This window comes from Dendropsophus ebraccatus, chromosome 6 (assembly GCF_027789765.1).
Source record: "Dendropsophus ebraccatus isolate aDenEbr1 chromosome 6, aDenEbr1.pat, whole genome shotgun sequence".
In the NCBI taxonomy this organism is placed as follows: Eukaryota; Metazoa; Chordata; class Amphibia; order Anura; family Hylidae; genus Dendropsophus; species Dendropsophus ebraccatus.
This window is the reverse complement of record NC_091459.1, coordinates 86574001-86588134: the sequence shown is the minus strand read 5'-3', so window position 1 is coordinate 86588134 and position 14134 is coordinate 86574001. Positions and strand designations below refer to the sequence as shown.

The 14134-nt window shown below is 46.0% G+C and overlaps 1 protein-coding gene across 1 annotated transcript; it reads left to right on the top strand.

Annotated features, from left to right (window-relative positions):
- The first annotated feature begins 403 nt into the window (after nucleotides 1-403).
- On the top strand, nucleotides 404-10791 carry D2HGDH (D-2-hydroxyglutarate dehydrogenase). The gene is made up of 9 exons (XM_069973859.1): nucleotides 404-1194; nucleotides 1657-1714; nucleotides 2437-2576; nucleotides 2822-3015; nucleotides 3096-3264; nucleotides 5254-5397; nucleotides 5479-5621; nucleotides 9908-10073; nucleotides 10477-10791. The coding sequence occupies exons 1-9, from the start codon at nucleotides 885-887 to the stop codon at nucleotides 10737-10739; spliced, it is 1587 nt and encodes a 528-aa protein (XP_069829960.1). The 5' UTR covers nucleotides 404-884; the 3' UTR covers nucleotides 10740-10791.
- Nucleotides 10792-14134: the final 3343 nt, after the last annotated feature.

Genomic DNA, 14134 nt, shown 5'->3' with positions numbered 1-14134 from the left:
AGTGTAGGGCTTTTTCAACAGTCTATTGCACATTATGTATATCATATGCGCGGAACAGGTACAATTAATTTGTTTTTTGTTTATATTATAAATGTTGCTATGTTTATCCTGCAGCCTAAAAGCTTTGATCTCCTGTGCAAAATGTCAAAGAGCCCCTAAAATGCTGAGGGCTGGAATACCTCCTTTATCCCCGTTCCATCCCTATCCACTAATGGAGCTCTGCTTCCCGCTGCCTGTCATCAAGTAGCAATAGTGATGGGAGGGGGAGTAAGGAGGCATTACAACCCTCAGCACTTCAGGAGCTCAGGAAAGTCTCTTTAAAACTTTGCACCAGTGAATAAAAACCTTTTTCTTACATTCTGAAAGCTCAGGCAGCTATATGAAAGGTACCATGTGTCTCCTTCACCTACCAGCTATCTAAGGGTGTCAGTAGTTTGGCATTGCAGCTGGCAGATTCACTATACACATATTTGGCTACTCTTCTGTATTGTCAAGTAGTCTACCAAAATAATAAAGACCTCCTTCTTACTATGCACAGCAGACAACCCTACAGTATTTTGCTCTCATTGACTTAATGGGAGCTATATAGGTATGCAGTAAGATCCCCCTACTGAATTCTGCAGGGATCGGAAAATGTTATATTATTTTCTGGCTCTGTAGGGGGAAGCACTATTTTGGCATTGCACGTTTCTGCAAATCTGTTCTCAGTTTTTACATAAATCCTGGATCCCAATAGTTACAATTACTATGGCCAGTGTGTATAATAACCAATGATAGCACTACTTAGATAGTGATGGCATATCTATGACTGCAGGGTTGTAGAGCTTGATATGTTGTGTTGAATGGGGAAATGCTACATTAGTATTTACAGCATTTAGTAGTTAATGTGCATTTCTTACAGGTTAAACATGAGCTATTTAGGACTCAAGGTGTGCTCAAGGAAATTATGTGACGCTGTGAGGATTCTTCAACTGGTTGAGCCTCAGTTGGGTCAGATCTCTTTAAGCTGTAGATTTATGAGTCAAGCAAAAGACCCACCACTCACTTCCGAAAGGTACAGAGTATCCCGTCTGCCATTTTCAGAGGTCTCCATGGAAGATGTCCGGCACTTTCAGAAGATCATTCCTGGTAGAGTTGTCACTGATGAAGGTGATTTGAAAGTGCACAATATTGACTGGTTACGAACAGTGAGAGGTAAGGAATGTCTTTGCTATTTATACCCTAAAAGTGTGAAATATTGTGCAATAACAGGACAAGGTATCTAATGCACAATGTCTATGTGTTTTCTAACAAATAACCTATGAGATCTTAATCATATGATGTCCTTTGTGACTTCAGATAGCAACAAGGTTTATCATGCTATTAAAAGTGGTCATCCAAATGTTTTATATAGGTAAAGAGAGTGGGCCCATGACTCTTCACCTTGTAGCCATTCTCCACTGTTATGTTCAGGGTTAATAAATAGATGCCGACAGATGCAGGCATAGATCCTTCCTTCCTTCCTTCCTTCCTTCCTTCCTGGTAGACAACTTTCTTAATATTGACAAACGTTGGGATCCTTTTAGAATTGGTACAGATGTAGAAGATTGTACATATACATTGTACGTTTGACTTTTGTTCTCTTATATTTCAACAAAGCTTTCTGCTTTTTGTCAGGACATAGCAAAGTACTTTTAAAGCCTCGGACTACAGAAGAAGTTTCTAAGATCCTCAAGTAAGTGTTAGGTTTTCCATGTGGTCATGAAGGGCTCCGGGATTGTGTCTTGCCTCGATCTGACAGGAGGCATATATGGGCCCGGCTGTACGCTGGGAGGTTGGGTTACTGAGACACCTGACATGGTATCGTGCACAGGTCCTGTTCTAAGTAATGGGGCCCATGCATGATATTTTGTGAGTGTCAGACAGCACCCAGTGTGCAGTTGTATCTTTCCACACCTAATGAGGGTATGCCTAGACAACCCATATAGCTGTTACTTGACATTAACGTGGCCAATATGTACTAGGGAATAAATAAAGTATGTGTAGTGATAATATAAATATATATATATATATATATATATATATATATTTCTTTTTTTTGTTTGCCAAACCCCACCCATCTGTCCTACTGAGTACAAAACGCTACTCTTTTTGTCTGATTTGTTTTTAAAAACACTGACAAGAAGAGATTTTACACCACACAACCAACCTTCTACCCACCTCCCCCCATAATTATTCATGATGATCCCTATATTGGATCATCATGCACATCCCTATACTGTTAGCTACAGCAAAAATAATAAATCACTATAGTGCACTGTATAATGCACAGTTACATACCATGCAGCTTTTCATCTGGCAAATAACTCAGATGATTTTCTTGGCTTGTGTACTGCCAAGAAATGATGAAATGTGAACAAAGCCTTATCGTTGCTATCTTCCTCTCTGTGCCTACAGGTATTGTAATGAAAGGAGCCTGGCTGTAACACCTCAGGGAGGAAACACTGGCTTAGTTGGAGGCAGTGTCCCTGTCTTTGATGAGATCCTCATCTCAACCGCTCTCATGGACCAGGTGATCAGTTTTGATGATGTTTCTGGTGAGTTACTGCATTCTAATGAACCATGTGGTTGTTGGATAGTGGATTGCTTGAATAGTTTAAAGGTGAAAGTAGTCCCAATGTGCCCAATGCGGTTGTTATTTCTGCACCCGTCCCCAACCATTAATATTAGTGACACTTGGTAAGGGTCATTGACTCCCAGGAGCCTAAAGTGAAACAGCTTTGGGGTTTTGAGTTAATAAAGAGGTTTCACAGTTTATTTATCCTGTGTATTTCTATGTTAGGTGCCTTGGTATGCCAGGCAGGCTGTGTGTTAGAGTCGCTGTACCAGTATCTGGGAGAACGGGGTTACACCATGCCGCTAGACCTAGGAGCAAAGGGAAGCTGTCACATAGGGGGAAACCTGGCCACCAATGCTGGTGGCCTGAGACTTCTGCGATATGGATCCCTGCGAGGGACAGTCTTGGGACTAGAAGCGGTAAGACATTTAGATTAGTGTATTACAGATGCTTGTACTAATTTTCAGTTTTTTATTGTCTTCTTTTTACCTATTGTTAGGTCCTTCCTGATGGATCTATTCTGAACTGTCTCAATTCTCTACGCAAAGATAACACAGGCTATGATCTAAAGCAGCTGTTCATTGGCTCAGAAGGAACTTTAGGCGTCATAACTGCTCTGTCCATTATGTGTCCCCGCAAACCCAGTGCAGTAAATGTGGCCTTTTTAGGTAAGGTGTTTGATCAAATTAATTCCCTGATGAAGTTCACTCAAAACTGATTAATGGTGCGTTCACACGTACAGGATCTGCAGTAGATTTGATGGCGCAGATTTAAAGCAAATCATACCTGAGCCATCAAATCTGCTGCCGATCTGCTGCAGATCCTGTACGTGTGAACGCACCCTAAGGGTACGTTCACACTTTCCGGATCTGCAGCGTATTTCATTTAAATAACTGAACACAGCATCAAATCTGCACCATCAAATCTGCTGCGGATCTGCTGCAGATTTGCTGCGGATCCTGTAGGTCTGAACGCACCCTAAAGGATTTTCTTGGCAAGATTTAGTACACACCAGGTACCCCACGATTAGCTGTTCGCCAGAGCCACACATATATAGTAAATAGACAGAAGCAGAGAGATTGGTACATTGTCAATGGGTGTACTCGGCTACTGCAGCTCAGTTTCAGTTCACTTCAATGGGAGTTGAGCTGCAGTATCCAATGTACACAGCCATCTGCTGTGTATGGCGGCGGTGCAACTGATGGGTAGAGGATCTGGGTACTGACCAATTGATATTATATTAAAGACCTATCCTTAGTTTAGATCATCAATAAATTCTTCCCGGAAAACCCCTTCAGGGTCTGTCCACACGTACAGACTCGCAGCGTAAGTCTCACTGCGAGTCTGTTAGGTCCTAGCAGTTCCCTGTCAGACCGCTGCGAGTATGTAATTCTGCCGGCCCCTTAACCCCTTCTGCTGCCACTCTGCTGTGTCTGTACATACATTACGTGTCTCCTGCACGGGGTCCCGGCGTCCTGCTCTCCCGCCTGGCCAATCAGTGTGTTGCCCAGCCGCAGCCACTGATTGGCTGGGCGGGAGAGCAGCACAGCAGGACCCCGTGCAGCGAGGACAGGTAACGTATATACAGACACAGCGGAGCGGGAGCCGAAGGGGTTAAGGGGCCGGCAGAATTACATACTCGCAGCGGTCGTTCAGACCGCTGCGAGTATGTAGTGACAGGGAACTTCCAGGATCTGACAGACTCGCAGCGAGATTTACGCTGCGAGTCTGTACGTGTGGACAGACCCTTAACTTATCGAGATGGGAAACCCCTTTATGCCATGTCCTCAGTATCTTTGGCACAGGGCATAACTAAAAGATCACTGGTGGTCCAACATCAGGGGCTCACTTTAATGTCCAGTACTGGATCTCCAAAATCCCTACTGAATGGAACTGCAGGCTATGCATGCACGCTGCCGTGACATTCATTCATTCATTCATTCATAGAGACCTAAAGAATGAATGTAGCGGCAGGTCCTTTCAACTGAGATTTTGGGGTCCACAGGATAGGGAATAATTAGGATATTGCAGGGGGCCCCAGCAGTTGGACCCCCACTATCTCCTAGTTATGCCCTATCCCATTGATAGGGTATAATTTGTTAAGATACAAGTTATTACCCCTTTAAAGACATGTCATCAGGCATGTCAAAAGTTATTGATTACAGTGGATCTCACTGCTGAGACCCACTGTGATCAGGAGATATAGCCAGGGAGAGAGTGCGGCAGCCATGTAATTCACTGCCCTGTCTTTCCTCTTTAACAGCCAATTTCGGCAATGTACATCAATGGGACTTAAATTGGGAAAATGCTTGATAACAGAAGGAGGCATTTTTTGTCTGATAAGATATATTGTACAATTGATCTTTGTTAAAACGAGAGTGCCTCTTTAAGGCCCACAATAGGGTGTTTTTTTTAAAGGCTATGGGTGCTTTTACACAGAGAGATTTATCTGACAGATTTTTGAAGCCAAAGCCAGGAATGGATTTGAGAAGAGGAAAAATCTGTCTTTCCTTTATGACCTGTTCTCTGTTTATAGTCTGTTTCTGGCTTTGGCTTCAGAAATCTGTCAGATCTCTCTGTGTAAACACACCGTAAGCGATTGTTTGAGAAATCCTATATGCTGTTTAACAACTAGTGGTTACTATGATTTGCTGCAGGATGTGAAGATTTCAGCAGAGTTTTGCAAGTATTTACATTATGCAGGGATCAACTTGGAGAGATTCTGTCTGCCTGTGAGTTCATGGACTCGGAGTCTATGAGAATGGTACAAACACATCTGAAACTTGTTAATCCTTTACCAGGTCAGTGGTGATGACTCCGTGATTGGTGGACAAATTGGTGTACATAACTGTAGGATTAACCTTAGTAATTTATGACTGCAGACAATGCATTCTACGTATTGGTAGAAACCTCTGGATCCTATGCAAAGCATGATGAAGAAAAACTCAATACATTTCTGGAGAAGGCAATGGATTTTGGATTTGTGACATCAGGGACTGTAGCTACAGACCAGGGTAAAATAATGGTATGACCTTAAACTGCAGAATGTTAACTGTGGCAACAAGGGGGCTAATTTTACTGTTTGTACTGCATAGATGGTTTATTGTTTAGTGTTCTTTCTCTTACAGAAGCCCATATAGCACATTATACATAAATTTTAATGTATGTAGAATGTCCATATGATGTCAGCATAGGGACTGAATTTCAACTTTGTAAATACCCCGGATAACCCTGCAATTGATTTTTTACACATGTATTTGTAAAGGTCTAGGGCAGTGATTTTCAACCAGTGTGGCCCGACACATGGTCGGGTGTGCCGCGGGGAAAGTTCCCCAAACTATGGTGCCCCTGCAGATCGCCCCGCTGCTGCTGTCCGCCTCACCTACTGGCCACCTGTAGCGCCCGGACGTTCTCCTCCTATCCAATCAGCGGAGACCGAGAGCGTGGTGCGCACCACGCTCCTGGTCTCCACAGATTGGATAGGAGCACGTCCGGGCCCTACGGGCGGCCAGTAGGTGAGGCAGACAGCAGCGGCGACCATCTCGGAGGAGGTGAGGAGGAAGGGGGGGGAGAGAAACCTAGGGATGGGGGAGAGAAACAGGAGAAAACAATGGGGGAGAGAAACCTGGGGATGGGGAGGGAAACATGGGGTTGGGTTAGATAAGCATGGGGGAGAAACAGGGGGGGGAGAGACAGGGAGAGAAGCATGGGGGAGAGAAACCTGGGGATGGGGAGAGAAACATGGGAATGGGGGAGAAACGGGGGAGAGAAGTATGGTGGAGAGAAACACAGGAGAGAAGAAGGGGGGAGAAGTATGGTGGAGAGAAGCACGGGAGAGAAGAGTGGGGGAGAGAAGCACAGGAGAGAAGCATGGGGGAGAGAAGCACAGGAGAGAAGCAGGGGAGAAGTATGGTGGAGAGAAGCACAGGAGAGAAGTAGGGGGGGAGAAGCAGGGGGGAGAGAAGTGTGGTGGAGAGAAGCATGGGGGAGAGCAGCACAGGAGAGAAGCATGGGGGAGAGAAGCACAGGAGAGAAGCAGGGGGGAGAGAAGCACAGGAGAGAAGTAGGGGGGAGAGAATTATGGGGGAGAGAAGCACAGCAGAGAAGCATGGGGGAGAGAAGCACATGAGAGAAGCATGGGGGAGAGAAGCAAAGGGGAGAAGTATGGTGGAGAGAAGCACAGGAGAGAAGTAGGGGGGAGAGAAGTATGGTGGAGAGAAGCAGGGAAGGAGAAGTATGGTGGAGAGAAGCAGGGGGGAGAAGTATGGTGGAGAGAAGCACAGGAGAGAAGTAGGGGGAGAAGTATGGTGGAGAGAAGCATGGGGGAGAGAAGCACAGGAGAGAAGCATGGGGGAGAGAAGCACAGGAGAGAAGCAGGGGGGAAGTATGGTGGAGAGAAGCACAGGAGAGAAGTAGGGGGGAGAAGTATGGTGGATAGAAGCACAGGAGAGAAGCAGGGGGGAGAGAAGCAAAGGAGAGAAGCATGGGGGAGAGAAGCACAGGAGAGAAGCAGGGAGAGAAGTATGGTGCAGAGAAGCACAGGAGAGAAGTAGGGGGAGAAGTATGGTGGAGAGAAGCAAGGGGGAGAGAAGTATGGTTGAGAGAAGCACAGCAGAGAAGCATGGGGGAGAGGAGCACAGGAGAGAAGCAGGGGGAGAAGTAGGGGGGAGAGAAGCACAGGAGAGAAGCATGGGGGAGAGAAGGACAGGAGAGAAGCATGGGGGAGAGAAGCACAGGAGAGAAGTAGGGGGAGAAGTATGGTGGAGAGAAGCATGGGGGAGAGAAGCACAGGAGAGAAGCATGGGGGAGAGAAGCACAGGAGAGAAGCATGGGGGAGAGAAGCAGGGGGGAAGTATGGTGGAGAGAAGCACAGGAGAGAAGTAGGGGGGAGAAGTATGGTGGATAGAAGCACAGGAGAGAAGCAGGGGGGAGAGAAGCAAAGGAGAGAAGCATGGGGGAGAGAAGCACAGGAGAGAAGCAGGGGGAGAAGTATGGTGCAGAGAAGCACAGGAGAGAAGTAGGGGGGAGAAGTATGGTGGAGAGAAGCAAGGGGGAGAGAAGTATGGTTGAGAGAAGCACAGCAGAGAAGCATGGGGGAGAGGAGCACAGGAGAGAAGCATGGGGGAGAGAAGCACAGGAGAGAAGCAGGGGGAGAAGTAGGGGGGAGAGAAGCACAGGAGAGAAGCATGGGGGAGAGAAGGACAGGAGAGAAGCATGGGGGAGAGAAGCACAGGAGAGAAGCATGGAGGAGAGAAGCATGGGGGAGAGAAGCACAGGACAGAAGCATGGGGGAGAGAAGTAGGGGGGAGAAGTATGGTGGAGAGAAGCAAGGGGGAGAGAAGTATGGTGGAGAGAAGCACAGCAGAGAAGCATGGGGGAGAGAAGCACAGGAGAGAAGCATGGGGGAGAGAAGCAGGGGGAGAAGTATGGTGGAGAGAAGCATGGGGGAGAGAAGCACAGGAGAGAAGCAGGGGGGAGAGAAGCACAGGAGAGAAGTAGGGGGGAGAAGTAGGGGGGAGAGAAGCGGGGGGAGAGAAGTATGGTGGAGAGAAGCAGGGGGGAGAGAAGCATGGGGGAAAGAAGCACAGGAGAGAAGCATGGGGGAGAGAAGCACAGGAGAGAAGCAGGGGGGAGAAGTATGGTGGAGAGAAGCAGGGGGGAGAGAAGCATGGGGGAAAGAAGCACAGCAGAGAAGCATGGGGGAGAGAAGCACAGGAGAGAAGCATGGGGGAGAGAAGCACAGGAGAGAAGCAGGGGGAGAAGTATGGTGGAGAGAAGCATGGGGGAGAGAAGCACAGGAGAGAAGCAGGGGGGAGAGAAGCACAGGAGAGAAGTAGGGGGGAGAAGTAGGGGGGAGAGAAGCGGGGGGAGAGAAGTATGGTGGAGAGAAGCAGGGGGGAGAGAAGCATGGGGGAAAGAAGCACAGGAGAGAAGCATGGGGGAGAGAAGCACAGGAGAGAAGCAGGGGGGAGAAGTATGGTGGATAGAAGCACAGGGGGAGAAGAAAACAGGCCCAGGTTTCACACTGAGTATAAATACATTTAGAATCTATATTATTAACTATATGTATAATATGTACTGTTTTAGTTTCATTTTGTGCCATTTTGGTTGGTGGTGTGCCCCGGGATTCTTTAAGTATAAAAAGTGTGCCGCGGCTCAAAAAAGGTTGAAAATCACTGGTCTAGGGTATAGGGCTAGTAGGCATGCGTCAGGGGTGCTAAAGGTATTTGTGGGGGAAGTCACAGTTAATACTCTAATTACTTAGATGAACTTTAATTGTGATCAATACTATGTTGAGAGCAGGTTCTTTTTGTATGGTAGAGGGAAGTGCCATCTACCAGTGGTTAGGTAGGCTTGCTAATGACCTCTGAGACTCAACTTTCCTGGTTGAGTACAATCCTTGTCTATCTCTGGCTTCTCTATAGAAAATTCATGGAGCGTGTGCTGACCAACCCCGCCATTAAGCTGGGAAACGTGGGTCCCTGTTCTTGAGATTGTGGAATGTCCCAGAGATCAGACCCTACTTCTCTTGTAGATAAGTTTTTCCCTAGTCGCTCTATGACAGCACCCTTGGGAGGTTTTGTCACTTCATCTTCAGGATAATAGAGGGCAGAGTAGCCTCCCTCTCGGCTCTTCACTTAAAGGGCTCAGAGAACATCACCCCTTTAAGAGAAGAGCTGACCGGTAGGCTACTGTTCCCTCTATTACCCTGAAGATGAAGTGATAAACACCAAGAGTGCTGTCATGGTCTCATAGAAAAACAATTACCGGTGAGTAATTGAAGTTTTTTTTTATAAATATGTCTGTGGTGCTCATTCATTCCACATTCTGAAAAAACCTCCTGACTACAGATGAGCACAACTCGAGCATGCTCGAATCCAAATGTTCTGCATTTGAATACCAGTGGCTGAAGAAGTTTGGTGCAGCCCTAGGGAGTCCGGAAAAACATGGATACAGCAACCGGTATTCAAATCCCGAACAACTGGACCTGAGCATGCTTGAGTTGCACTTATCCCTATTCCTGACATAAACACTGAACACTTCCATAGCGTCTAATGGACTTTAGCAAGTGTCCTTTAGGCATATGTTCATGTTTTATGTGTTGCCATACTCTTTTCACTGTATTGAACGCTGTATTTTACTATGTACCCATTGCATATATCAGGTACAGTATATACATTTAGATATTCATTCATCACATACTTTTGTTGCCTCCACTGCATGCTTTCACTTATAGATACTTTCCTGAAATTACTCTATATTTAATCTAATTTTCTTTAATATATATTTAACTTTTCCCTGTGTGCACAGTCCCTCTGGGCCCTCCGGGAGCGTATCACTGAAGCTCTAGCTCATGATGGTTATGTCTACAAATACGACCTGTCAGTACCTGTGGAGAAACTGTACACACTGGTCGAAGAAACAAGGGTTCGCTTAGGGTCCTCTGCTCAATGTGTAGTTGGTTATGGACATTTAGGTGAGATACCCTGATTCTTTTCCTTGTTGACACACTTAGGTTAAACATTAGAGATGAGCGAACCTCGAGCATGTTCGAGTCGATCCGAACCCGAACTTTCGGCATTTGATTAGCGGTGGCTGCTGAAGTTGGATAAAACCCTAAGGCTATGTAGGAAACATGGATCTAGTCATTGGCTGTATCCATGTTTTCCAGACAACCTTAGAGCTTTATCCAAGTTCAGCAGCCCCCGCTAATCAAATACCGAACGTTCGGGTTCGGATCGACTCGAACCCGAACCCGGTTCGCTCACCTCTACTAAACATATAAGTCTGCTGAATCGGCTACATCAGCTCCGCTCTTCAAGCCATAGATATAAGGTATTTCTTTGTATATTTATATACTTATTTTTTTTTTCCTGCAGGCGATGGAAACTTGCATTTAAACATCACAGCACAGTCGCACAGTGACGCTTTACTGTCAGCCCTGGAGCCTTTTGTGTATGAATGGACATCTAAACACAGTGGCAGTATTAGTGCTGAGCATGGACTGGGATTCAAAAAGAGGGATCACATTTATTACAGCAAATCCAGAGGAGCAGTACACATTATGCAGCAGCTGAAACATATGCTGGACCCAAAAGGCATTATGAACCCATACAAGACTATCCCTCCAGCTGACTTATGAAACCACAGGCATCTAAACTAGCAGTTAACATGTTAGAGGATATAATAAAATTAGTTTCCCTTACGTCCCATTGGCATCACAACATATGGGGTAAATTCGCCCCTGCGAGCCCCTGGGACGAAGGAATATTTAATGAAAAAAATAACAATTAAATTTTAATCCCCTCCTCCATGAGGTATAAATAGGCTCCACCTCCCCCTAGACCTCAGTCTTTTTTTACTTCGTTGCTGTTAGCCCTAGGGGACTTTGTCCCTCCTCCGTTTTTATGCTTTGTTAACCTGTTGCATTCAGGTTTTCTCTCCAGGTAATGATTGCTGGGATGCCGCTGGAGCCGGTGTCCAGGTAGTATCCTGATATTTGCTTCTGCAGGTCTTAGCTTTTAAGTTTTTCTTACCTGGTGCGTCTTGGAACGCACTCTGCGTGTCACCCGAGCCGCTGGCTTTTCTTCCATTTGCGTTCGACTGTGGAACGCATCGGCGCTGCGTGCGTCTCAGCACTGCGGCATCAGCGCCATGTCACTTCCAGGGGCCGGCAGCGGCGCGCGCTCTCTGCATGCTGGATTAGCTGTGTGTTCAAGGCAGAGGGTAAGCTGTTGCTACCTCTAGGTCTGGCTGTCTTCCTCTGGAAGGATTTTCTGTGGCTCATTTGGATCTAATAGAAAACATCTGAGTGCAAAGTGCTGTGATCTCTCTTCTATATACTTAAAAGTAAGTGTTGCTGCCACCTAGTGTCTCTTTCCGATATCACTCTAGCCAGGCTAGTGGTTTATATGTATTGTAATACATTGATTATTTGCAGATGTCTGAAATGGAGACCAGTCCTGCTGCTCGCAAAAGACCTTCTAAGGAAGCACTTAATGTGCCGAGTGTGAGACTCCTCTACCTGACGGCTATGGATACCGTAGGAGGATCATTTTTTTCCAGATAAGATTCATCCTTTCTTTCATAAAAATATTTATGAATGCCTAAAAATATTTATAATGCCTAAGTACGCTGTCCTTCATGCAGACCTAAACCTATGAGGAGCCTGATGTTCAGGAGGTAGTTGTATGGGTCAAGGACTATGTGCAAAAGACTTTAGCGGCTAATGAGATTCGCCGCCCGTGTCCTAAGTTAAAGACCAAATGGAGCATTTCTCTCTCTACTCCCAGCCTGTGAGTATATTACTTTATGGCTGTAGGATTATGGTCATTTTCAGTTTTACTGTGATTGATGAAGTTAGGTCATCATCTTCTTCTGAAACCTCTTCTACTTCTGAAGATGAGAAAGAATTATTCAGGGGGTATTTCACAGCTGATAGAATTCACAAGCTCTGCTAAGCTGTGCAAGCTGAAATACACCCTGAGGAAATAGAAGAGGATAGGATTGGTCCTCCTCAAAAAAACCTAGGGCTTTTTCTGTGGGAGAGACTTCATTGTCTATGTTACAGGCGGAATGGAAGGAACCAGAAGAGGCTCCGGGTTTGAGCAAGAGGTTTAAGACCTTATATGTTCTCAAGGAAGAACAATGTAAGGACTGGATTGAGCCTCCAAAGGTGGACCCGGCCATAGCCAAACTGTCAAAATGTACTGTGCTGCCTGCGGAGGACGGATCCAATCTTAAGGATCCGATGGATAGAAGGGTGGAGGTAGCCCTCAAGAGATCATATACGGCAGCGGCAGCCCAAGGGGCAGTCTCCATTTCTTCTTTGAGGTTTCTAGAAGCCTAAGAAGATGGCTGACCAAGGTCCAGGAAAATTTGGAAGGTAGAGCTAGCAGGGACAAGGTCCTTTGCTCCTTAAAAAAGGTCATTATGGCCATTGACTTCCTCTGCGATGATGCATCTCAGGGAACCAGGTTAGCGTAAAAAAACTAGTACGCTCTCAACCGCTGCCGAAGGGCGCTATGGTTAAAACCCTGGGTTGGAGATGCTAACTCCAAAATTCAGCTCTGTAATATGGAGTTCCAGCCAGGTAGGCTGTTTGGCTGTAAGCTGGATAAATTAATGGAGGAATTGTCTGACAAGGAGGGGAAGTCCCTACCATTGTCCTATAAGAGCGGTGATTCCTTACGCAGAGCAAAATCTCCTCAGCGAGGCAAAGGGAGATACCAGTACAGAGGTCGAGGAAGAAACTATTCCAGAAGAGGTTCCGGGAAGCAGCAGAATAAGGACACCAACAAGAAACCAGACTTCTGACGCAGAAGCTGTCCAGTGGGAACACGTCTGAGTTTGTTTCTCCCTGCCTGGGAAGAATTAAGAAAAGATCACTGGGTGTTAAATATTATTCAAAATGGTTATGTCCTTCATTTATCATCTCTTCCTCCTCCAAGATTTCTTTTGTCAAGAAATCTTAAGCCAGAAAGATACTTAGTCCTAGAGACGGAAATTCTTTACCTCCTTTCCATTGAGGCTTTAGAGGATGTTCCTCTATCAGAGATCGGTCAGGGAGTTTACTCCCCAGTGTTACTAGTGCTGAAGCCATCCGGAAATTGGAGGCTTATTATAGATTTGCGATATCTAAACAGGTGCATCGTAAAGAAGACGTTCCACATGGAGAACATAAGATCGGTAAAATCTATCCTCCAGGAGGGAGATTTTTTGGTCACCATAGATCTACCGGATGCATATCTTCATGTACCGATTCTGAAGGCTCACAGGAGAGCCTTCGCCATCCAAATACAGGGGAAGGTAAGACACTTACAATTCAAAGTCCTTCCATCCGGAATACCTCCGCACCCTTTGTTTTCACTAAGGTAGTGTCACCATGATGGTTCGCTTCCGTTTACAGGGGATAAAGTTATCCCTTACCTGGACGATTGGTTGATTATGACTCAGACTCAGGATCTTCTGAGAGTTCAGTTGAACTATGTCCAGGACATACTTCAACAATTAGGTTGGTTTATCAACATAGAGAAATCAGACTTAATTCCTAATTCCTCCTCGTCAGGTATCCATAAGAACATAAATGCGCTTTCTAGGGCTCCTTGCCTCAGCTGCGGACGTGGTGCCATGGGCGTTATGGCACATGAGATTTCTTCAGAGAGAAGCACTAACAGTATGGAACCGAGGACTGAAGGACTTGGATGCGATGATGTTCTATCGACTCAAACAAGACATTCTCTAATGTGGTGGAGACAAGTCAAACATGGAGTTTTATTTTCAGAACCACACTGGATAACCATCACGACAGATGCTTCAGGAACAGGTTGGGGAGCTCATCTGACAGTCATCACGACTGCAGGATCTTGGAGTCAACAGGAATCCGCTCTGCCCTCCAACGTGAGGGAGCTCAGAGCGATTTACCTAGCTCTTCTTCATTTTTCTCCTCCTATTTTACAGAGAGCAGTCAGAATCCGGATGAACGACATGACCTGTGTGGCGTACCTAAACAGGGAGGTACCAGATCCCTTTCTCTCC